Here is a 22,746-nt window from a genome sequence, read left to right on the forward strand (position 1 = left end):
TCTAGTTAGAATACTAGTATTAGAATGTCTGAAATATTATATCAATAGAAATACTTAGAAAAGAAATAATATTTCTCTTTTTTTTTTTTTTTTTTTTTTTTTTTTTCCAAATTACACCATGAAGAAGCAAGAATACAGTGGCCATTAATCCAAACTTGACTTGACTGTCCCAGATGGGCTTTAACTGGAAGCCTTCTCACCCCTCCCTTGAAAGGAGTGAGACTGACAGATTTTGGAAGCCGGAGTTGGAATAGCTCTTTTTTTTTTTCTATTCACAGGTGAAGGGGCTTGGCAAAAAAACAAAACAGAAAATGATATGAGCCTTCACCATGACTACTATTTAATTTCAGGTGGCAGTAATAATTCCTTTTCATGTTATCTTATACATGAAGTATAGCAAACACAGTATAACCAAGAGAATTCTGCTTCTTTGTATAATAGAAAGGGCCTGTAGGCCACTTTCTCATACAGAATAAATTAATTCAAGATATAAGGAGTATGTAACATGGGTAGATTCTAGGATAGAACTCGTGTTATTTTATGCATCGTTTAAACCTGGGGGAAGTAACCATAGTAAGTGTTTTTTTCCTTCTAATCTCTCATTGCAATTTACCAAGTAAACAATATTTATGTCTGATACAAATATTTGGATGTTATCACATGTTCTTTCCTTATTCAATAATCCTAACTAGCTGAATACCTGTTACAGTCATGGTACAATGATCTACCTGTGAATAAAACAATTAATAATTGTTTTCATTTTTGCTCAATGATTTATGTCTGTTTCATGGGCCCCAAATGACTTTCTGTCATCAAAGAAGTTGAATCATCATAAATGCTCGTTCCATTACTAACTTATGCAACTCTCTCATTCTTTACTGCTTTTCATGTATGTTTTGAAAGATGCAACATGGACAATTATACAGCATAACAGCACCGACCTAACCAGAGTTAAAAGTGCTAATCGAGAGAACCCACACGCTGTGTTCTTCAAGTATTCTGCCAGCCTTGACCAGCTTCAGGCTACAATAAACCTTGCAGATCACTGTGAACAGGAGCTTGCTTACTATTGCAAAAAGTCAAGGCTTTTAGACAAGTCAGGTAAGTAAAGCAGAGAAATTTCCTTGTATTGCATTGTGCCTTTTATTTTAATGGCTACTAAAGTTATTTATTTCTGTCAAGGCTATGGCATTTTGCTGCTATGAAGTTTAAACTACTTCAGATATTGAGTTCTCAGATTTCTGTAAGTTGCCATGAGATATTTGAATCAAGAAAATACAAATGTCGATTTATAATGATTTTTCTTTCAGAGAATTAAATTCTCAAGTTAATTTCTTTCATAAGACTTTTAAATCAACAGATATTGTTATTAGCAGATCCCCTCTTGTTTGGTCTTCTTAGTTTTTTTAAATTTTAATGAAAGAATTAAATTATTACTGAGAAAATATCTTCTTAAAACAACAATTAGTGCATAGATACCAGCTGAAGTTAATGTGTGCACTTAAGTGCATATTGTGAGTACTTGACAAAACACATCAATAACATTGAACTTCCTCTGTCCAATATAAACATTCTTAAAAAGCTCAGTAGTTAAAATGTGGATTATTGACAAAATTATAATTGCTTTAAGAAATAAAGGGAGGTCTGATCTACTTAAAGAAAAGTGAAGATATGTAGTCTATTTAAATTTTAACTCTAAAACTAAGTGACTTGCGCACCAGAAACTCTTAAGGTGCTAAAAATTGATTCCTTGGCATTCTTTCTTACTAAGCAGAGAATGTCTCTGCGTGAAGCCCTCTCTGGTTCTGTGTCTAAGCTCTTTCCTTATAAATTCTTTCTCCCTAATTATGGCATGGACATCTCTGGGTTTCGTAGGCTGGTGTTCACTCTTAGAAGAATATCTGTTTGAAAACACCTCCACAGCAAAAAAAGTGAACCTGCTGCTTAAGGTGTCCTGATGAACCTTCCTTTTACTCTGGGCTCCAAATTAAAGCTATGCTTAGATGTTCAAAAGCCTGGTTTGCCTCAAGCAGAAAGTTTAAAGATTACTTTTTTTTTTTGTCTAAGCAGATTTCATGTAAATCTGCTAAAATAATTCACTATCTGTATTCTTACAATGTTTATATTACATATAGCTGCATCTTTATAATATGCACATAAATATGCTAAAATAAATTTTTTAAAAGTGTGCAACCAGTCACTTGCAATAATTCATCAAAAATTTGGTTTTGACTGCTAAGAATAAATAGATATGTGAGAGTTATATGAGACTTCTACAAATTTTCTAAAATCATTCTTTTTTTTAAACACAGTTTAATCACTCTCATTTCTGCTGTTTATAATCTTTACTATCTATGCCTGAGAAACTGAAAATTTTATGATGGTTATATAATATATATTTTGGAACATACAGTTCACCTAGTAATTCTTAACTGACTGTAGTTTAGAAATGCATTGTATTCAATCAGCCTGGATAGCATTTGCAAATGATCTCATTAACGAAGTCATTGGTTAATACATTTATGTGATCATTATGAAGAAATCTCTAACCATTTTAATTAATGGCTTTATTTTTCCTAGGCAGCACTTTCTGCCAAGGCAGGCAAAAAAAAAACCTGGGCTAATCAGTATGAACTTGCAGCATTTCAGTAAATACTCTCTCCTCACACTGCTGTATGAACAAATAACTGAGACCAGCTTTTAAACATACCCCAGTGTCCCTAGTGAAACTCTATGAATGCTAATTCATTACTACAATATAAACCTAAGGCATGCTGTTAAAGCAGCAGAAATATTCTGCTTTTTACAGTCTTAGTTGTTAGAACCTTTTTAAAGTGTCACCTGTTAAATTATTTATACGCGGTCTCTGGGTTTTCTTCCTCCTGTGATGGTTTGCAAACACAAACACTGATATTGGACATTGATGCCATTATGCAAGCTTGACTTTTCGAAAAACTGCTCACACTGTTTTTTGGCCTGCTGGGCTGACAGTTGTGTGGTAATGAATGCAGTCAATATGTTTGCGATCTGAAAGATTGTCAGTGTAACAGAGGTCTTATCTAACAGTGTGGTTTAATAAGCAGTAGCAGTTGTAAGTAAAGTTAAGAGGAGAATAAATTCCAGCTTTTTTGTGGGGCTGAGTGCTGAGAATGGAGCTCCAGTAGGAGCAAAAAGAAATGCATCTATAAGAAACTATAATTTAACAGTACTTTATTTCTTCTCATGCCTTGACTTTCATGCATCCATCACCCTTCTTCCATCTCATTTGAGATGGTTTATCTTTATGCTTCATATCATTTAGCTGTTATATGTTCCATAGATATTTCTTCTGTTGCTATGCTTGCTTGGCAATATCTTTAAGCTTATTCTGCAGAACTGTAACATTAAGGAAGCATACAGTTTTATCATTTTGCTATGAACAATGCTGACTTGTTGTACCACAGAGAGATGTAGTAGTCCTGGGCAACCTCACTTCTGCTCACCAGATATATCAATTTGCTTATGGGAGCACCATTAACATGATTTCTGTTGTCTCTGAGTACATAAATTCTGAATTTGCTGTCCATGACCTAACAGCTGTCTTTGGGCATTTCTGATTAACACCACTATTCAGCTGCTTGAAATTCGTCACAGATGTGGGTAGTACTACTCTGTAGTACCTAGGTGGTGGGATGAGGCCATTTCTGTGACTTTCCTCATTCTATTTCTGGTAGTTCCAATATCTGAAATTTATTTTTATTTGGGAATATAAATTACCCTGATTTTTAGGATGATTATATCTCCTCTTTCATGGACCATTTTAAAATTAATTATATAAATGGACTGCTTAAGATAAATTATTCTAATATCATGGCTGGCTGAACTAGATACTGTGAATTCCCTTTTGCACTAATGCAAACAAAAATCTGTGACAATCACTTAATACATGATAACAAAGTATTAAAATGAATAATTGTTTATCAAGTAAAGGTGGAAATTTATTTTCTCGTGAGCAGGGATTTTTGTTTTCTTAACCTTTTGGAAAATTATTTGGATAGGCAACATGAGAGAAGTAGCAGACAAGACTGGGGACTGATTTTTTAACCTGCTTTTTAGATGGGATGCCACTGAGCTGGTGGATTGGAAGAACCAATGAAACTCATACTTACTGGGGAGGTTCCTTGCCTGCTGTACAAAAATGTGCGTGTGGACTGGAGGGAAGCTGCATTGATTCCCAGCATTACTGCAACTGTGATGCGGACAGGGATGAATGGTGACTTTTTACTGTTGATTATTCACATTGCTTTTTTTTGTTAAATGTAAATAAAGAAAATGTACAGGCCTTAGCACATTTATAATACCAAGGCAGTTGAAAGTCTAAGTTTCCATAGTGTCATCTGAATCATAGTATCATCTGATTCTTTGCTATAGGACCTAGTTTTTCACAAAGTTAGTGCTATATGCATTAAGTATCACTGCTAATTCTTTCACTCTAAATTATGGGGAAGTTTTAATTTTACAAGTACTTTCTAGACTTTTAGTATATTGCATGTTATAGATTAAGTTCTTTAGCACAATTTCAGTTAGTTTTAGACTGCTGAGCATAATTGAAGTAAAACTGAAACTGTGAAAAAAGTTAATTTTTAGCATAATTTATAACTACACTTAAAGGTTTAGACTTCTAATACCCTTCTTTTTCATCTACAACATAGATAATTAAAATTAATACCCTTGCTATCAATGAAGCAAAAATTTACATGGAATTTTATTTAAAGAGAATGAATGAATTTCTAGGATGTTCACCTTCCACTTGTGCCTAAAATTCTCTGGGTCATTTACGATAATTTTCAAATAAATAATATAATGGATAAGTTCTTGTTACAATATCAAATCTGAACCTGACTTTTCAGGTAGTAGGATCAGATACAACTTTCTCAACAATAGTTCCAGTGCAGGATTTGATAAAACAGAGGGACTTTTCAAATGAAATCTGTGCTGTTGAAGAAACCTTTCTGGTCTTTAACTTGTGAAGTGCATTTAAATTATATAAATCAAGTTCAGTGAGTACATAATATATAAATTTTTAAAGAATGCATCAATATCTAGTTTTTTGAAAGTGGGAAAATGTAAGGAAGATACTTAGGAACAACTTGATATGTGAAAAATCCAGCAATACATCATTTTTCTCTTCTGAAGGTCCATCCTTCCTTTAAAGGAGGGGCTAGTGAGTTGGGTTGGAAAATGCTCATTACCTCAACATGAGCAGGAAATTCAGCAGACACAGAAATGAAAGTACAGGAGTTAACTGAAGAACAATTCTTCATAAGCTTCAAAGATTTCTGGAGAAAATAATTAGGTGTTGCAGTAAAATTCACAGGGTGATATCTGCAACATTTATTCTGATAAAAATAATAAAGAAACACACATAGCACTTAAATTCTTAATTCTTAAATACTTAAACACTTAATTCTTAAATTTCCGTATTATTATGCTGTATAAAAATACAATCAGTATTAATTTCTAACATGAAAATAAGTATTAAAAGACGAATGTATTTTGAGAAAAAAATGAGCAAAGTTTCTCATATATGTAAAATATTCTTGCTCTGTTTTGTCATTTATTCCATCCGTGTTCACTTATATGGGTTAATTTATAATGGTACATATTTGTAGAAACCGTAGATGAGAGGATTATGTGCATGTCTTCACATGCACATCCACTTCCAGTAAGTTGCTGAGATGTTTTAAATTGACTGTATTAAATTGAAAGTATAATGGATCTGGGTTTATATTTGTTTGTATCCACTTTTGACACTTATAAGTAAAGATTCTTCCCAGTTATTCCAGTGTCACTGTGGTTATGTGTATACTCATTTTAAGTACTTGTGATTAATGTTGTATTTGGTTCCCTAGAGAACTACTGTTTTGGATAAATGACTAGATACTGTTCACTGGGTGGAAAAGGTAGATAGAAGCTGTGCTTGCTTGAGATGTGTTTTGAGCATAGAGAACTAGTTACACACCATGCTTTTGAAACACTGGTTTTGACAATCTACTTTTATAGTGAAATCTATCTTATTTCATACATTGGACATAGATTTAACTCTGAGCTCCGTATTTGACTAATCAAAAACTTTAAGTCTCTAGAACTCTAGAACAGAAACATTATTTTTAAATAAAATCTGATCCTAAAAATTTAAAAATTGCAAATCTTCTCCTTAGAAGATTATTTCTATTGAGTTTCCTTTTGTTTACAGCATCATTTTACTGAAACAAACACTTCTGGTCTTTTGAGGGAATTTCTTCCAGTTCTAAATTAGAAACCTGCAATATCTCACCTCATGAAAAATTGACATTTATAAAAACCGATGTTTTCATTCCTCATTAAGCAAAATAGTTTACTGAAAAAGTGTTTGCACTGTGCTCCAAAACAGATAAACAGAAGCTGTATGCAGGAAAAGATGATGGTGATAGGAGAGGGACAGGAGAGAAGAGAAAAAGGTGAAGGTGGAATCTCTCCCTATCATTTTAGTTCCAGTGCACTGTGCACTGAAAGACAAGGTTGCTAAGCCCAATTACATCCTCAGAGAAACATGGATTTCTCCCTGAGGTATGTCTCGTGTTTCATCTCTAAGCAGTGGAGCCTCTAGATTACTTCTCTTAGTTTCTGCTATTTATTCTGAACTATTTGCTTTGCCCCATAGAGGGAAGATTCAACCATGAATGGACAGATTGAATTTTCCAGAACAGTCCTGAGTAACTGAACATTTCCATGGGTCTAGGGGAAGGAATTTCAGGGCCAAAACTGGTGCTTGTAGAATTTAGAAGTTCAGTTGTGGCACTAAGTAAACAAAGATTTTAAGCAAGGAATTAGGTCTAATATTACAAGTACTAGATTTGTGCTATGAGTGCAAAGTTGCATATTTTTGTTCCTTCAAGTTTCATATTTATAGCATATAATGCTTTTCTTGTGGTCAGCATGACTTTATACATTTCTATTTGATTTTTTTAACTTTTCTCAAGGTGGAAAAAAATAGAAAAAATAGACTTACTTGACAGTTATATAAAGCCATTAAATATTCTATATTGATTATGGAGTTAGTTATAGATGTATTATCTCCTCTGAGACATAAAATTCTTTAGTAAATTTGACTTGGACAAATTCATTGACTTAGGCAGCCAGTTAGGTGCCCATTACTTCAAGAGGACCTTTCTCATGCTTGTGTAGACCAGACAACCATAGAACTACCCACTTCAATTAAATTCTTCCAGTTCTGTCATATGAGCCCAATATCAACTCCAAAGCATGTTTCTATTCACAGTTTTTTGTATCACAAATGTACAAACACATATGCACATGTACTTATTTAAGCAGCCTGCTTTTTTAAAGTTTCTTTCCTTTTCTTCAGGAATGTGTCAATGATAGTGAAATTGTTTTGGAAACATTTAGTAGAGCTGTGGCTTTCATTTTACCTTTTCAGGACTAATGATACTGGCTTCCTCTCCTACAAGGACCATCTACCAGTAACTGAAATTGTGATCACAGATACTGACAGACCAAACTCAGAAGCTGCTTACAAACTGGGGCCTTTGCTTTGCCGTGGTGATAGTAAGTAACTACTGAAGAATTTTGCTAAGCAATGATGCATTTTTTCTGCAATGACTTTTAAACATAATTTGTTATAAACCTAAGATATGCTTCTCTAAAAACTTCATCCAGGAATTAAGAAAAAGTCCCATTATCATCCAGTGCAAACCATTGACACTGTAAAAATGCATTTTTTATGATACACATAAATAGTGAAAACAAAAAGTGTTTTAATAGTTTTCAAACAGATATTTTGGTTTATCCAACTGAAATTAAATTGTGAATTCATGAATATATGAATACATGATCAATTTAATTACATGAAGGGGAGTTCATAGCTGGTTACCATGTCTTGCAGACATACCCTTTACTAGCTATGCATGCATCCACCACAAAACATTGCACATATCTCCTCTGAATTTCTATGCAACTAGGAAAGCTATTCTGTGGGAGAGTAACTCAGCATATACAATATCCACATGCAAATTTTCAACTACTTGTAAGAATTTAAATTTTATGAATTTATACAATAATTCTAGGTTTAGGTACTGAATGCATTTATATGGTAACAAGAATAATATGTTTATGCAAAACTGATACCTTATTGAAGATTTGTGATGATACTTCTGTTTTTAATAATTTCCCTTTTCAAGAAAGTGAACATGTTTGACTTATGTTCAATAGTAATGTAGTATGCAAAATTCTATATCTGCTCTGGTTTGTAATCAAAAATTAGGAATTATGCTATAAACAACCCAAAAGAACTCAACTCAAGAGTTGGATGAGCCATATTTGATATACAGTTGAGTAAGTTATTACAATATTAAATTAGGTTAATTTCTTTAATCACATTACCTCATGAGTTTTCATGAACTTATTCCTACTATAAATATATATAATATTTAAAAATATTTTTATTCTTTGTGTGACCCACCTCCTTCATCATGATGTCATGTTTGGTTTTCAAATCTCTTCAGCTTATATGAATAAGAGAAATATCAGTACTTATTTATACTTTTAAGCTCACTCAGGAAAGTACATAGATTAAAAAAATACACATTATATGTATTTATTTTTGCATCATCTCTGTCTTGTCAGGGTAATTATGCCTAGAAGATTTCTTAACAGATATGTATTTCAGCACTGCATTCTAATTTTCTTACGAAAATGTGTAAGACTTAAAAATCCCATTGGGTTCTTTCACTTCACTAGTCTGACATCTAATTGTGAACTGATCATTTCTGCTACATATCATGGAGCTGTGATATAGTATTGTGGTTTAATTCAGTATGACAGGGCCTAAGGAGGTTACAGCAGGATTAGCCATGACTTGAGATCTGGTTTCTCAGTGCTTTGTCAAACTGGTGTTTGAAGCATTGAAGAATGGAGAATGCACTGCTTCTCTGGGCAGCTTCTTCTGCTGCTTGGCTGTCCTAAGTGAGATTTTTTTTTTGCTTTTATTAAGCATTTTATTTGTGCTATCGCCGTAGCAAAGACCCTGTATCTGTCTGATGATTTCCCCTTAGATTTTGAAGTTTTCTATAAGGTTCTTCAGGAAAACTTTTCCTTCCCCATGATGAAGCAGCCCTGTTCCTCCAGCCTGAAGGGCAGGACAAGTGCTCCAGACCTGAACATTCTGGTGGCGTCCAAAATACTTACTCCTGTTTATTAATGTTTCCTTTGGTAGGGGAAAAGAAATTGGAACACCAATGCAGATGTTCTCTTGCAAATGTCAAATAGAGAGAAGTAACCACCTCCCTCAGCTGACTGGCCATGCTCACTCAGCCTGTGATACAGCAGACATCCCTTGTGGCCACAGAAAATGAAGCCAGTGGAAAAGACAGAAATGAAACAGAAACACTTAGAGCTTGTGTAGGAGGAGAAGAATTTGAATTTGAATTCCCCTACTCACCAAGTTCCCAACTATTATTAATTACAAAGCCTGACCTCAGATGTGACAGATCTTAAAACATGGAAGTCAACTAGCTTCCTCAGAGTAATCTCTAAAACACACAGACAGTTCTGACACTCATTGACCTCCCTGACTTCATTTGATGTTTGCCTAGTCTGGGTGATTGAATTGCTGCAATATTTCACACTGATGATGAATGATCACAGTATTTCTAGACAAGCTGTGATGGAGAATTCTAAAATATCATGAGAACAAGCATGGGAACTCAGTTTGAATGTCAGAGGAATATACTTGTAATGTCATACAACATTATAGCACTTGACTTCAAAAAGAAACAATTTTGAACTGAAATAAGCTCAGTGAAAAGATTTCAGAATATAACAGTTCATGGTCATGATACAGAAAAAAGGGTTCATGGTCATGATACAGAAAAAACCTTGAAATAAGAACACTGATTTTTTTTCTCAGTCATTTACATCATAAATACAGTATGAGAAGATGTGTATTTAAGGAGGCAAAAGCTAAAATTTGAGAAAACAACACAATTTCTGAAGGAAAATAATTATGTCAGAGATTTTTACATAAACCCAAAGTTCAATTTGTCAAGAAAACCACAAATTCTATTAGTGAATATAATAAAACATCTAAATATAAGTTATTATATAATATTTGGCACTAGATATGTATATAAAATGGAATTATCATATAAATATTTTATAGCATGATATGTAATGAAGTCCAGAGAAGGGCAGTGAGGCTGATGAAGAGCCTAGAGAGTAAGTTCCATGAGGAGAGTCTGAGGGAGCTGGGGATGTTCAGCCTGGAGAAAAGGAGCCTCAGGATGAACCTTATCACTACAGCTCCCTGAAAGGAGCAGCAGCCAGGTGGGGATCAGCCTCTTTCCCAGGCAGCCAGAGACAGGACAAGAGGACACAGGCTTAAGCTGCACCAGGAGATGTTCAGGCTGAGTATCAGGGGAATTTCTTCACAGAAAGGGTTGTTTAGAATTGGACTGAGCTGCTCAGGGAGGCTGTGGAGTCATCATTCCTGTAGGTGTTTAGGGAAAAACTGGATGGGGCAACTCAGTGCTATGATCTCATTGACTAGGTGGGTTCAGTCAAAAGATGGACTTGAATATCTCAAAGGCCTTTTGCAATGTAATTCATTCTGGGATATATCTTACATAAGAAATTATATATATATATATGTATAGGTGTGTCTGTTTCTGTGTGTGTGTATGTGTATATATATATACTATATGTATTATTATATTACAGTAGTAGTAGTAGTAGTAGTAGTAGTAGTAGTAGTAGTACTGTTTTGTTGTTGTTTTTGTTGTTATTGTTATTATTATCCTAATGGTAATTATATATCAGCAGGGGATTTTAAAATTAACATTTTCTTTAATATTCAACTTTACAGTTAATGTAAAAAGCTCTGACTTGAAGTAATTTCTGAGTTCTACATATTAATTTTCAAACTAGGCAAAACTGATAAAGTTTAAACTGTCTTGCCAGGCCACTGCTTCTAGCAGCAGTTTGAAGCTGCATAAGGAAAGCAGATCATTATTAAGACTTTTTCCCTAACCTGAGGTTGTTGACACCCATGAGAGTATAATTAAATGTACTTTCAATGACATTTACCTTTGGATAGATGAAAAATGTGAAGTAGGTCTAGTGGCAAATACCCATTTTTCAGAATTGCTGTCAAACAAGGAAGAATGGATATTCTTGGACTCACAGTGTGATTTGAACTCTTCAAAGGGATCATTGTTTTTTTTTGCTTCTGTTGCTCTTCAGAACTAAATGATACAATCATATTTCACAGGAAGTGTCCTTTATTAAATAGGTTTTTTTTCTATCTGACAGACATAAATTTTTCAGATTAACTGACTCGCATACCATATAAAAATATGGAGGAGAAGGTTTACTGGTATTTATAATAAGTTCAGTACTTAATTAAATTACTCAAATCTATAAGATCATAAATTCTTATTGCATCAATAATCTATTCCTTGTAGGACAGTTACTTGGGTGGAAAAGAAAATTGTTTATGCCCACAGCAGAATAAAGTAGAATGATGAATAATTGTACAAATTGAATTGCCATAAACCATGCACTCCACTAAGTTTACAAGTTAGAGTTACCTTTTTGGGGGCTTCTGAAAAGCCATGTATCAAATGCAGTCCAGAAGTTGTTGCCTATTCATTGTTGCATATTTTTTATTTTCACTCTCTTTTTTTTAGCATTCCATTACTGTACTTGGCTTTTTTAATTTAGATTTTAAGGATTGATCTCATCCATGAAGTATATTAGTTATAAGAAAACCAAACCATATTAGAGCAGGGCAGGAAAAAAAAAAAAAAACTAAAACCAGAACAAAAACAAAAACAAAAAAAAACCCCAAAAAAGCAAAAAAAACCCAAAAAGCCAAAAAAACCCCAGAAACCCAAAAGCAATATAAATATAGTTTATTTTATAAAGTTTCAAAAATTGCATTTAGTTGTTATGGATTTTTTTTCAACGCTTAAGATAAAGTTACCTAATTATAAGATGCCAAGGTACAATGAAACTACTAAGGATATTCTATGAGAATATGGCCATTTAAAAAAAGGTGGTGACCACACCACACATATGAGTAGCACTCACACTTTTCTGTCACCTTCAAAATGAAGTACTGATTCATTTCTATAATTCCTTTTCTGCTCTACAATACAATATGTTAAATAAATTGTTTGTTAAGACTGCTGCAATCAAATTGAAAAATATATCAAAATAAAATGAAACTTAAAATTAACATTAACATATATCAACTTAAAGATTTTGAAACATATGAGAATGAGCAAAATCTTCAGTACATTAATAGACAGAAATTCTGTGGTCTTAATGAAAAAAGAGAGAGTTACCCCCATTATTTTTGTCATTATTGAAGTAAAAGCTAGACTTGAATAAATTTCAACAGAGTAATTAGTATGAGGGGACTACCAAAAAAAACACCTTTCTGTCTTGGGCATTTTTTGTTCTTGTTCTTTTCATTACAAGAGCTAAGTACACATATTATGATTTATTTCTATCAATTTCCAGTAGGCATTGGGATATGTAAAAAAATCCAAAATACTGAAATATATCGAATGTTCCAAAATTATTGTATTAAATGGGTGATTATAATCTGTCAGCAGAAGACTGTTTTTTAGGTCCAAAATAAAATTGATTATATGGTTCTTAATAAAAAATAATATTGTTCATTATAAAGATAATATATTGTTCAGCATGAATGTACATTAAATAAAGATAAGGGTAATAATACTGGTGAGGAGAGGAGATTTATAGGCTCTAGTAAGGTATTGAATGGAGTGTCATTTACTTGGCTGAAAAAAAAATGTAAATTCAACTGCAAAATGACAATGCAAGCATGTAAATACTAGGAGACAATCCATTCAATGTGGAATGTCCTCTGTTTGACATTTAAATGAGGAAAGAAAAACCAAATAGTGTGAGCTTTGGATGCAACAGAGACTAACCATATTAACCAATCATAAGTGATACTGTCATTAAAGCAGCTCAGTAAATTTGTGATTGAGCAAAGAAAACCATCTGCTTCATCTCCCATCAGTACCCTGAGAAATCAGGGCATGTCTTTTGCTTTCAGGAGCAGAAGTAGTTGTAAACTGTGTGATCAACTCTACCCCTTATTTAGTGTTGCATAAATTATTATTAATTCATATTTGTCCTATCCTCAGTCTAATCAACATTGTTTTGGTCCTCTTTGCAGCTTCCTGCATAATCAAGAGCTTTAATACAAGTCTATGATTACGGTTTTACAATACATGAAGAGAATGTAAGGATAGCATTAAAGAAGTTGAGGTTCATTTTTTAATTGAAGCATTTAAATCTCTTTGCTGAATTTGGGCATAATCTGTGGTGATTGTTTAACTTAAAAGGAGTTTCATAGAGGAAGAAATTTCAAATAATGTACTTGAAAGCAGTAAATAAAACCAGAAAATTATTTAATGTTTGGGATTTGAAGCTAGACTGTATGTGAATACATGCATATGCACAAACTGACAATAAAAGCATTTGTGATTTTCCATAAGTTGACATGTTTTAATGCAAACAATTACATACTTTTCCTACACTAAATTATGTTTTTCAGACAATAATTGATTCAGAGAATTTATATAGTCTGTATTTTATCACACTTAGAACTAGATGATCACAGTTTTCCCTTCTGGTTTTTTATCTGTGGATCTTACAGCTAAAAAAACAAACAAAAAACCAAACAAACAAAATAAAAAAAATAACTGTTCGGCAACATGAGATATTTATTGTCTCTGCCTCAACACTAAGTGTCCCTGCTGACAGAATGAAGATGCAACTATTAGAGATATCACAAGGAATTGATACAAAAGACGAACAGATTTCAATTTTGAGTAGGATTCTATAGAGTGCTACAAATTGCAATTGCATTATTGTTTTGAGAAGGCTATTTTTTCTGTGTTGTTATTATTGCCTCTTTTTTTATTTTACAGTTTCAACTAAGACTAGTTGATACATGCCAAAAGCTTATGTAATTTTTTTCAATAGAAACAACATTATGTATAATTTATAAGAATAGGATTTTCCTTCTTTTTGCTCATAGGAAGACTGCAGTCTTACTGCTTAGATAAAAAAATGCTAAATAATATTGATTTCCTAATCAAATGGTGTTTTGCAGTTCCAGAAAACTAAATGGGAGACTGTGAGCCAGATGTCATAAAGTGAAGAAATTCTTTTCCCAACATGATTTACAACAATATAAGATACTTTGTAATATACTTTTCCTAAGCCTATATTTAACCTGCCCTATTGATAGAGTATCTTTACATCCATAAATCACACTCTTCCCAGAGCTGAGAAAAAGAACAGTTAGAAAAGAAAAAGCAGTAAATTAGGAGGGAAAAAAATAAAACTTCCTATCCCTACCCTCCCGCAGGGATGGCATTTAGATTTACAAATATCATTCAAATGTGTCATTGAAGCTAATTGTGTCACTGCTTTACTGGACTGTTACTGCCACTATTGACTCTCTTCTAATTATTGGCAATGTTATACCAATTTTGTATAAATTACAGTATTAAACTTCCTATTGTGTTTGAATTACTGGTAACAGCCAGCCCATCATTTTTAAGTAGCTGTGATACACTTGAGTCACAAGTGTTGTGAAGTTTGCTCTGCGGGAGCCACGACCTGAAACAGTTGAGGAACATGGGCTTAAAATTGATGCCAATATCTAAGACTGCCTCTTTTCTGGTGGCATTTTTCACAGGTCGGTACCTTCAAGAAGCCCATAAGGTAGCACAGGAGAGCGAGGTGCAAAGCTGTGCATTCCCCTCCCAGCTGCAGCCATCTGTTCACAGCTGCCTTGCCATGTAAATGTTGTCTCGATGGCTGCTTTAACTTGTGAGAGCTGGCAGTACTCCTGAGTGTCAAAAGTCACAATGAGCAATTGCCAGAATATGTGTGAAAATCCTGTCATGCTGCTTTTCTAGGGGTTTGTGGGTTCAGGATCCAAAAAATGATAAAAGCTCTGCTGGAATGACAGAATTCACTTTAATTTTACTTTGCTGGCTGTGGACTAGGTCTCCATGTACAATATATTATAGTGTTTCATTTTGCAGGAAGAGAAATTTTCAAATCTTTTTTTCTCTTTGCTTCTCCCTTCCCATCTTAAAATCAGAGCATGGCTGGAGTAAAAATTAATTTTGCATAACTGTTAGACCAAGATCACAACATTATCAGGAGAATATGCAATGAGCTTGATCAATTAGATAAGAAAGTATCAAATGCCTCATTTGGTTTAGTAAGCAATATAATAAAGAAATACTGATATATCTGTAAGGATTCAGCAAATATTAACAAGATACTTCTAGTTGAACACCAGAAATGAACATTTTGTCCTTATTAGAAGAGGATGATATTGGAGATTTTACATAAGCATTTTAATAATCCATAACAAAATCTTGCAAATTATTATTGAATGCTAGCTGAAAAATAAATAAAACCCAGGGAAATGCCTAAGCTAACTTATTAAATTTTGCAATTCATTTCTTTGATTTCTTCTGCAGTAATTGCAAGGGTATTTGTCCTATATTCTTTAAGATACTTGGTAAATTTCACTGGACTACAGTGATAACAATTATCTTCTTGCTATAAAACTTACACTAGAAATGTTAGATAACACTATATCTATCATACTTTCATTCTGTTAACCAGGGACATTTTGGAATTCGGCTTCCTTCAACACAGAGACATCCTACCTGCATTTCCCCACCTTCCATGGAGAACTCAGTGCAGATGTCTCATTTTTCTTTAAAACAACTGCTTCCTCAGGAGTGTTTTTAGAGAACCTGGGAATTCAAGACTTCATCAGGATAGAGTTACAGTGTAAGTAACATGACTGATCACGTTTTTGTTGTTGTTGTTGTCACTACTATAAAAGTTGAATTTAATTTAAAAGGGGAGTATTTAAAAACTGTTCTCCACTTGTATTACTTCTACTACTAACAGATCTTTATCATTGTCGCAAAAAATCACAGGACTGAAACTAAACAAGTATCCATTTGAGGAAATTTTCTGCCCCAGAGGTTTCTTAAACTAAAAGCACAGCCATCAGCCCCCGACTGCTAAGACTGTTTTTGCTTCTTGTGTTCAGGACATCTCTGCCACCAAATGTTCTTCCTCCAAATTTTAACACCAGGCATTATATGTGGCTGCTGGAAGATTCATTCAGTCATTGTGCATGACTCAGACCTTTTGTGACACAGTATTTTAAGTCACACATTCTCATTTTTTTCTTTTTTCTTTTTCTTTTTTTTTTCAATTTTGTTTCATTTTATTTGTGTAGACACAAATTCTTAGGCTTATAAGCAGAAATAATTTTTTTTTGCTGCATAAGAAAGAATTAAATATCTCACTAAATCCAACTTAAGGTGACCAATGTAAAATGAAACCTTTATCTTAGTTGACTCAATGTATTATTCTTACGTTGCTCATTATTAAAAGGAGAGTTTTTAAAAGGATGAAGTATTTTTTTATTAGTCTTTTGAATTAATTTGAAATGTCACATTAATTGAAAAGTCTTCTGCTTGCCTGGTGATTCTGAGAGTTCTTTGGAACACTTTTTACCTTGAGATTAGACAGTTCCTCATTTTTTTCCAAAATAATTTTATTCCGAGACTCCAGTATTTTCTGGAGAAGAAATAAATAAATATAAATGAATAAAAAATAGAAATGCAAATAAATAAATGTGTTGTACACCAACTTTATAGATAAACTGTATAGGAACTTTAAATATTTTTTATTAAAAAGTAAAATATTCTGGTTTTTTTGGGGTTTTTGGTCCATGTTAACATCTTATGCTAATGAAACAAATAGGCAAACACCTTCTGCAGGTAGTTTAATTGCAGAATATTTTGTTGTGCCTAATTAATGTGTTTTTCATCATCTAAAACTATAGTGCTGCATTTTTAAACTACCCTGTTTTCAACACTGCTTTTGCCATGTTTTTTTGGCAGTATGACCTGCCTTCTGTTAAAGCTCTGTGAACAGTTTAAAGGACAGCAGCTTTGTAAACTCGACATCATGCAACGCAGAAAATTACTGGATCAGCACTTTAGTGGAGGCTGTCAGAAGCACTGATGATAGTCTTGTCTGATAAATGATTTTTCATTTTCAAAATAAATAGGTAAATCATGGAAGCATTAAAGGAATGCTTCTGAGAACTGAATTTATTCAGACATTTGTCAGAAGACTGTAAGTTTTTCTTCAGAATAATAATATGAAGACAGGCTCATGTCACTTGTCCCATTCATTCATGAACATGCAAAGCACTGCATACTTATGGCTTTTAAATGACTTTATATGAGTAGGGAGGTGTGAGAAACAGCAAAAGGCTGAATTGGTCCCTAATTTAAGCATCGTTACGGTGTAGCACATAGAACTTGAGCATTTCATATGGTATAAGACGATTTAGATTTCATCTTCATATAAAACTCCACATAATAAATGTGAATGCAAATTACCAGCCTACACCTCATGTTCTCTTAATAGTTTCAAATAAATTAATGCCTTTTACTTGTGTAATAATAAATTTTAAAAATGTAAATTTCAGATTTAACTGTTTAAGATGATGAGGTGAGAAAATGTTTAAAAGTTATGTCATTAATATTTGACATTCAGTACTTGGGAAGACTAATGTTTTGTAATATTTTATTGATTGTTTTTGAACTTTCTATTTAATTATTTTATTTAAGGAGTAGTTATCTTTAGACATTGAAGTCCAGCTTCTAATAAAAAGCATCAGATTCAGAAACTTAATAGGAAAGGTGAATCTTAAAGCTGCTCTGTTGGCTTTATGAAGTTATAAACACTGTAGTGTTTATATTCTAGAACACGGTTACAAAAATGGTGTGTGCATCCTAACTGCATTTTTAAATAGAGGTTAGGTAAAAGAAGATGCTTGTTTCAAAGAAGATTCTTGATCCCTTATGTTTGTTTTGTATTAAATTATAAATGCCTGTTGAACTTCTTCCTGGTTTCCTGATTTCCTGCAGAAGTAGTGGTTGAAAGCAACAAAGCTTTCACTCTTTTCACACTTTTACACTCTGCTAAATACTTGTAGGACCAAAGGTTACATGCTCTAGTGAGAGGTCTGAGTATTTTATATTGCATGCTCACTGAAGGTTCATTTTCACAGTTAAACAAAAATTTAAAATGGGATTGGAAACACCATAGTGTATTGATTTGATTGGGCTTCTGCAGTTGCTCTGGAAGTAGATCAGAAAAGTCCAGTGTGCAACTAACTGTGGCCTTTGTTTGCCCAAATTTACAACCAGGATGAGTGCAGTTCAACTTTTTCCTTTATGGAGAATGCTATGATTTTGCACCCTGTAGCATATTAGTTGGTAATCACTTTCTGCCCCTGCACATGATGCTCACACTCAGTACTAAAAGGTTCTCTGTAGCTGTGCTTTTTGTTAGCTGTTCTGGCCACACTAGCCACTGACCGCTCTCCATGATTGCCACAACCACATCATCCACTCCACACTGAAGACTTTGCCTCTCTGTAGCTGTGCTCTGCCTATGTTTGAATGCACTGGAGTTTCAAGAGTGCCTGCAATGCTTGGGACAATGCTGCCAACACCAAAGTAGGTAGTACCCAAAAAATATTTTGGTGCCAGAAGAGGACTCCTGGACGCATTCTGCTTTCTAAGAAATGACCAAGTGTTCTGTGCCTATGTCCTTTGTCACATGATAAATTTTAGAACCCAGCATCATCCTTCAATGTCCCATGGCATGTTTTCTTGGTGGTTCTTATAAACTCGAATTTTCTTTCAAATTTGTAGTGTTGCTGTTATTAAGAAAAATACTTATAAAGTTATATTTTTCACTTTTTTCTGACATATTCTGGTTAGACTTCAAGACACTACAATGGATGACTATACATCCATTCTTATTATTTCAGCCTTCATATGTGGAACTTCAAGGATAGCTTCCCTTTTTTCAAGATTATATTAATTTTTTAGTGGTACTAACATAATTAATTATTTCAGTAGTTATTTCAAAATCATTATTATATGTTTTCTTGCCTTTAAAATCTAAACAGTAAATTATTTATCAGATCTGTCGTTCTGATATGCTATTTAATAGGCCCATTCAGTGAGTTCAAAGCAGAACTTGTGTTTTCAGGCTTAACTCCAACAGTATCCAGAAGATTACAAAGACCTCTCTGCAGAAGGTAACATTCAGTAGAAATACTTTTTAGCCAGTCACATGGAGTTTCTGTTGCTTTTGTTCTCCTACTGTGTGGTTGTTGTTTTTTTTCATTTATCCCTCTATAAAGGAAGAGTGAGTTCTCAGCTTTTTCTAAGTAGAAGAAATTTATCCTAAAATCAATTTATTTTCCTGAGGAACTGTGTTTAAACATCAATTGTCTCTTGTTATTACAAAAAACTGTTGATTTTTAAGAAGAGGAGGTCATTTATTCCAAAAGGCGTTCCATTTATAAATTGACCACACAATACGCTTCATTTTATTTAGTGAATGAAATAGTTTATGTATTTCCCATTTTACTTTTCTGTCTTAGGTTCAACTATTGTAGGAAAATACTTCATAGCAACAAGATTTAAGGTTTAAGGGATTACAAATATGTGACATTACTCAGTCTAGAGGTTGGCCAAAGTGGATTTAAATGTTTTAAAATGTCTAATATATTTTTAAAAGGTGAAGAGAAAATAAAAATAGTGCATGCATTTTTTTTTTTCAAATTCAATAAATTCCTCTGCAAAATGTTGTGTGAAGTTCATCTAATTCCCTTGACTACTGATTTTTTGGTTTTCTGTCAGAGTTAAATTCTGTAAATACGAAACTGTTTTTTGGATCCATGTAATCTTCTCTGCAATCTTTTAATGAAATCCTTAATAATTCAGAATTATGGCTATCCATTGTATAGGGAGTACTTTTCCCCATACATTATTGTCTTTGAATATATGAAATATATTTGAATATATGAAAGAACAACTTTCAGAGATAATAGTCATAATTTTCAGATCTTTGGTTTTCTGGCATATTCTTCATCTTTTTATTTTGACCTGCAAAGGCTCAGTTATGATTTTCTAGGCAAACCATGAAACTGTGTCAAGTGAAAGTTGCTTAGAGAAAAAAAAAAATCTCAATTTAAATCATAATTTTATAAACTACCTCAAAATCATCCCTCTGATGTTTGTAGAGACTATATAACAAAATTACAAATAACAGTGAATAGACGGTGGAATATGCTAGTTGGGTTATAGCTGTGGTAATTTAAATATAGTTAACAACAACAATCAATTAGGATGTAATCAAGAGATGAATTTCATCCAAACTGAAAAATCGCAAAGCTAGCACATTTCACTGTTTCTTGACTACTGTGCTCTCCAGGGGTCCACAAACTGATTGGTTTCCATGCAGTGCATAAATCATTGCTCTTGCTGTCAGTGAGTGTGAAGAATGAGCTGCAGGCCCCTGAAGTAAACTCTTCCTCTAAAGCAATCTGTCTTATCCCATGAAATAGTAGGCTAAACCTTAAAGTAGCTTGTTCTACCATTAATTATTTTGTGATCCCAAGTTAATTACGAAATTATTTAATTATTTATGTCTATTACTACTATCCTCCTTCTAGCTCCATCTGAAGTGGTATTTTCATTTGACGTGGGGAATGGGCCTAGCGAAGTCATAGTGCAATCCCGCGATTCCTTAAATGACAACCAATGGCACTATGTGAAAGCTGAGCGAAACGTCAAAGAGGCTTCCTTACAGATAGATCAGCTTCCTCAAAGATCTCACAGTGCTCCACCTGATGGACATATTCGCTTGCAGCTCAACAGCCAGCTTTTTGTAGGTAGGTGTTCCACGGAATAATTCCTAATTATCATTAAAAGGACTAAAATTCAGAGGTGAGGAGGGAGAGGAAAAGTGCTGGCAACCAGATCTTTCGAAAACACTTTGTACAATAACATGAGAGACTTTGTGAAAAAACTGTTATTCATTATTCTGAGATTATATTATTATAGATCTCACAGCACCTTGGCCAATAGTTAGTCCAGGACAGGATTTTAAATGAAGTTTACTTCTTTTGAGGTTTGTTTGAAGGTTCACCAAGGATCTAGATTTGAACCTTTTTTTTGAGAGGATGTAATCTACTAAAGGAAGTTGTGCCATTTCTATAACTTCAAGGAAATTTTGTTGTATCTCTTTATCCACAGCTTCTCACAGTTGAAGTACAACACTGAGGCATTTAGATATAGTGCTGAAAATTAGAAATGGAGTAAAAAAGAATTAATTAGTATTTATTTAGCTGTTACAGAAAGATATATAGAGCTATGTGTTATATTCACAGTAATGTTCTTAATGTAATATTGCCTTATTATTAATTGATAAGTTTCTGGTGTAAATATATGTTTTACAGTATAAGAGCATTTAAAGCTACTTTTAAAGAGGTCTTTTTTTATGTCTGTTCTGAGAAATTCATGCTAAATTAATATAAGTTTACATTAAGTACTTTACAACTGTGTGTTGGGAAGGAGTATGTTTAAGGGCAACAGTGTTCTAAAACTGTAGCTACAAAAAATGTGAATGCAGCTGTAAAAAAAAAAATAAATAAAGAGGGAAGTCTTGTATGTTCTGATAAGAATTTGCCTCAAAAGGTAGCAAGACTAAAGCAAATATTGAAGATTTTTATATTTTGATTAAAAGCATAGAGAAGGATTCCATAACAAAAAAAGTACATCCAGTGTATTAGTTACAGTGGAGTTAAGAGAAGTTTTGAGGTTGGTTTATGTTAACAGTAGTGCACTAGATTTATTAATGGAAAGACCAGATTTCTGTTTGCTCTACAGTCAATTGTATCACTGTTTTCTGACTTGACTTGCCATGTAACTGCTATTATATGAATACCTGAAATTAGTGAAATGGTCTAATTCTATAGGTTCTTTGGCACTATCAAATCTAAAGGCTTTTCTAATTATTTAGATAATTAGTTGGTCTCTAATTCTTCCAATCCTTCTCCTAAAAATCTAATACTAACAGTTGCACTTTCTTGTGACTTTTGGCCACTGAATATAGTGATTTTTTGGTCAAATAATCTGGCAAGTTCAAGTAAAATTATATGCTCTTGTCTATCTTTTTTTATGGAGCAGACAATATAAAAACTGTTTTGACTTATCTACAGGCAATTTGTCTAGCTTATTTTCTTCCAATAATGTTCAGGTGAATAATTGCACTGGAATAGACTTTGTTTTGCATATAGTGCTGAGGGTTATTTTTCACTCTGAAAATTCATGTAGATCTAGGATTAATTGAAGGATCTAGAGAAAAATGAAATACAGAGTATCTTTAAAATGACATTAGCAGAGGCACTCTTTACTTAAGTGTCATCTTGGAAATCTAGTACCTTTCTTAGTCACTCATCACTCAGTCACTAACATATGAAGACTGATTTCTTAAGACTGAAACACTCTTTACTTCTTTTGAAGAAGTAAAGGAGCTGTATATATTCTGTTTTTTTCAAAACCAGAAGAACTAAAGCCTAAGCAGCCTGCAAAACCATGGAATCAAAGGTTGATAGAGTGATTAGGATTGAAAGGGACCTTACTCTACTTTCAGTTTCTTGCCATTTTAAGAGATGACATGAAATTGCTACCACCAAGTGGTTTTGTTCCATTATAACTGAAAATAATGGTAACTATGTCAAGA

The 22,746-nt window shown here is 33.3% G+C and overlaps 1 protein-coding gene across 1 annotated transcript in view; it reads left to right on the top strand.

Moving 5' to 3' along the window:
* LOC306814757 (contactin-associated protein-like 4) overlaps positions 1-22,746 on the top strand; it is a gene marked incomplete at both ends in the record, with an annotated part of 60,491 nt that overhangs the window by 21,330 nt on the left and 16,415 nt on the right. The window contains 5 exons of the mRNA XM_079331136.1: positions 904-1,101; positions 4,096-4,252; positions 7,460-7,587; positions 15,730-15,900; positions 20,675-20,893. Coding sequence (XP_079187262.1) covers positions 904-1,101; positions 4,096-4,252; positions 7,460-7,587; positions 15,730-15,900; positions 20,675-20,893 — 873 coding nt within the window. The remainder of the gene's footprint in view (positions 1-903; positions 1,102-4,095; positions 4,253-7,459; positions 7,588-15,729; positions 15,901-20,674; positions 20,894-22,746) is intronic.

The sequence above is a fragment of the Erithacus rubecula genome, assembly GCF_903797595.1.
Source record: "Erithacus rubecula genome assembly, contig: SUPER_Z_unloc_2, whole genome shotgun sequence".
Taxonomy (NCBI): Eukaryota; Metazoa; Chordata; class Aves; order Passeriformes; family Muscicapidae; genus Erithacus; species Erithacus rubecula.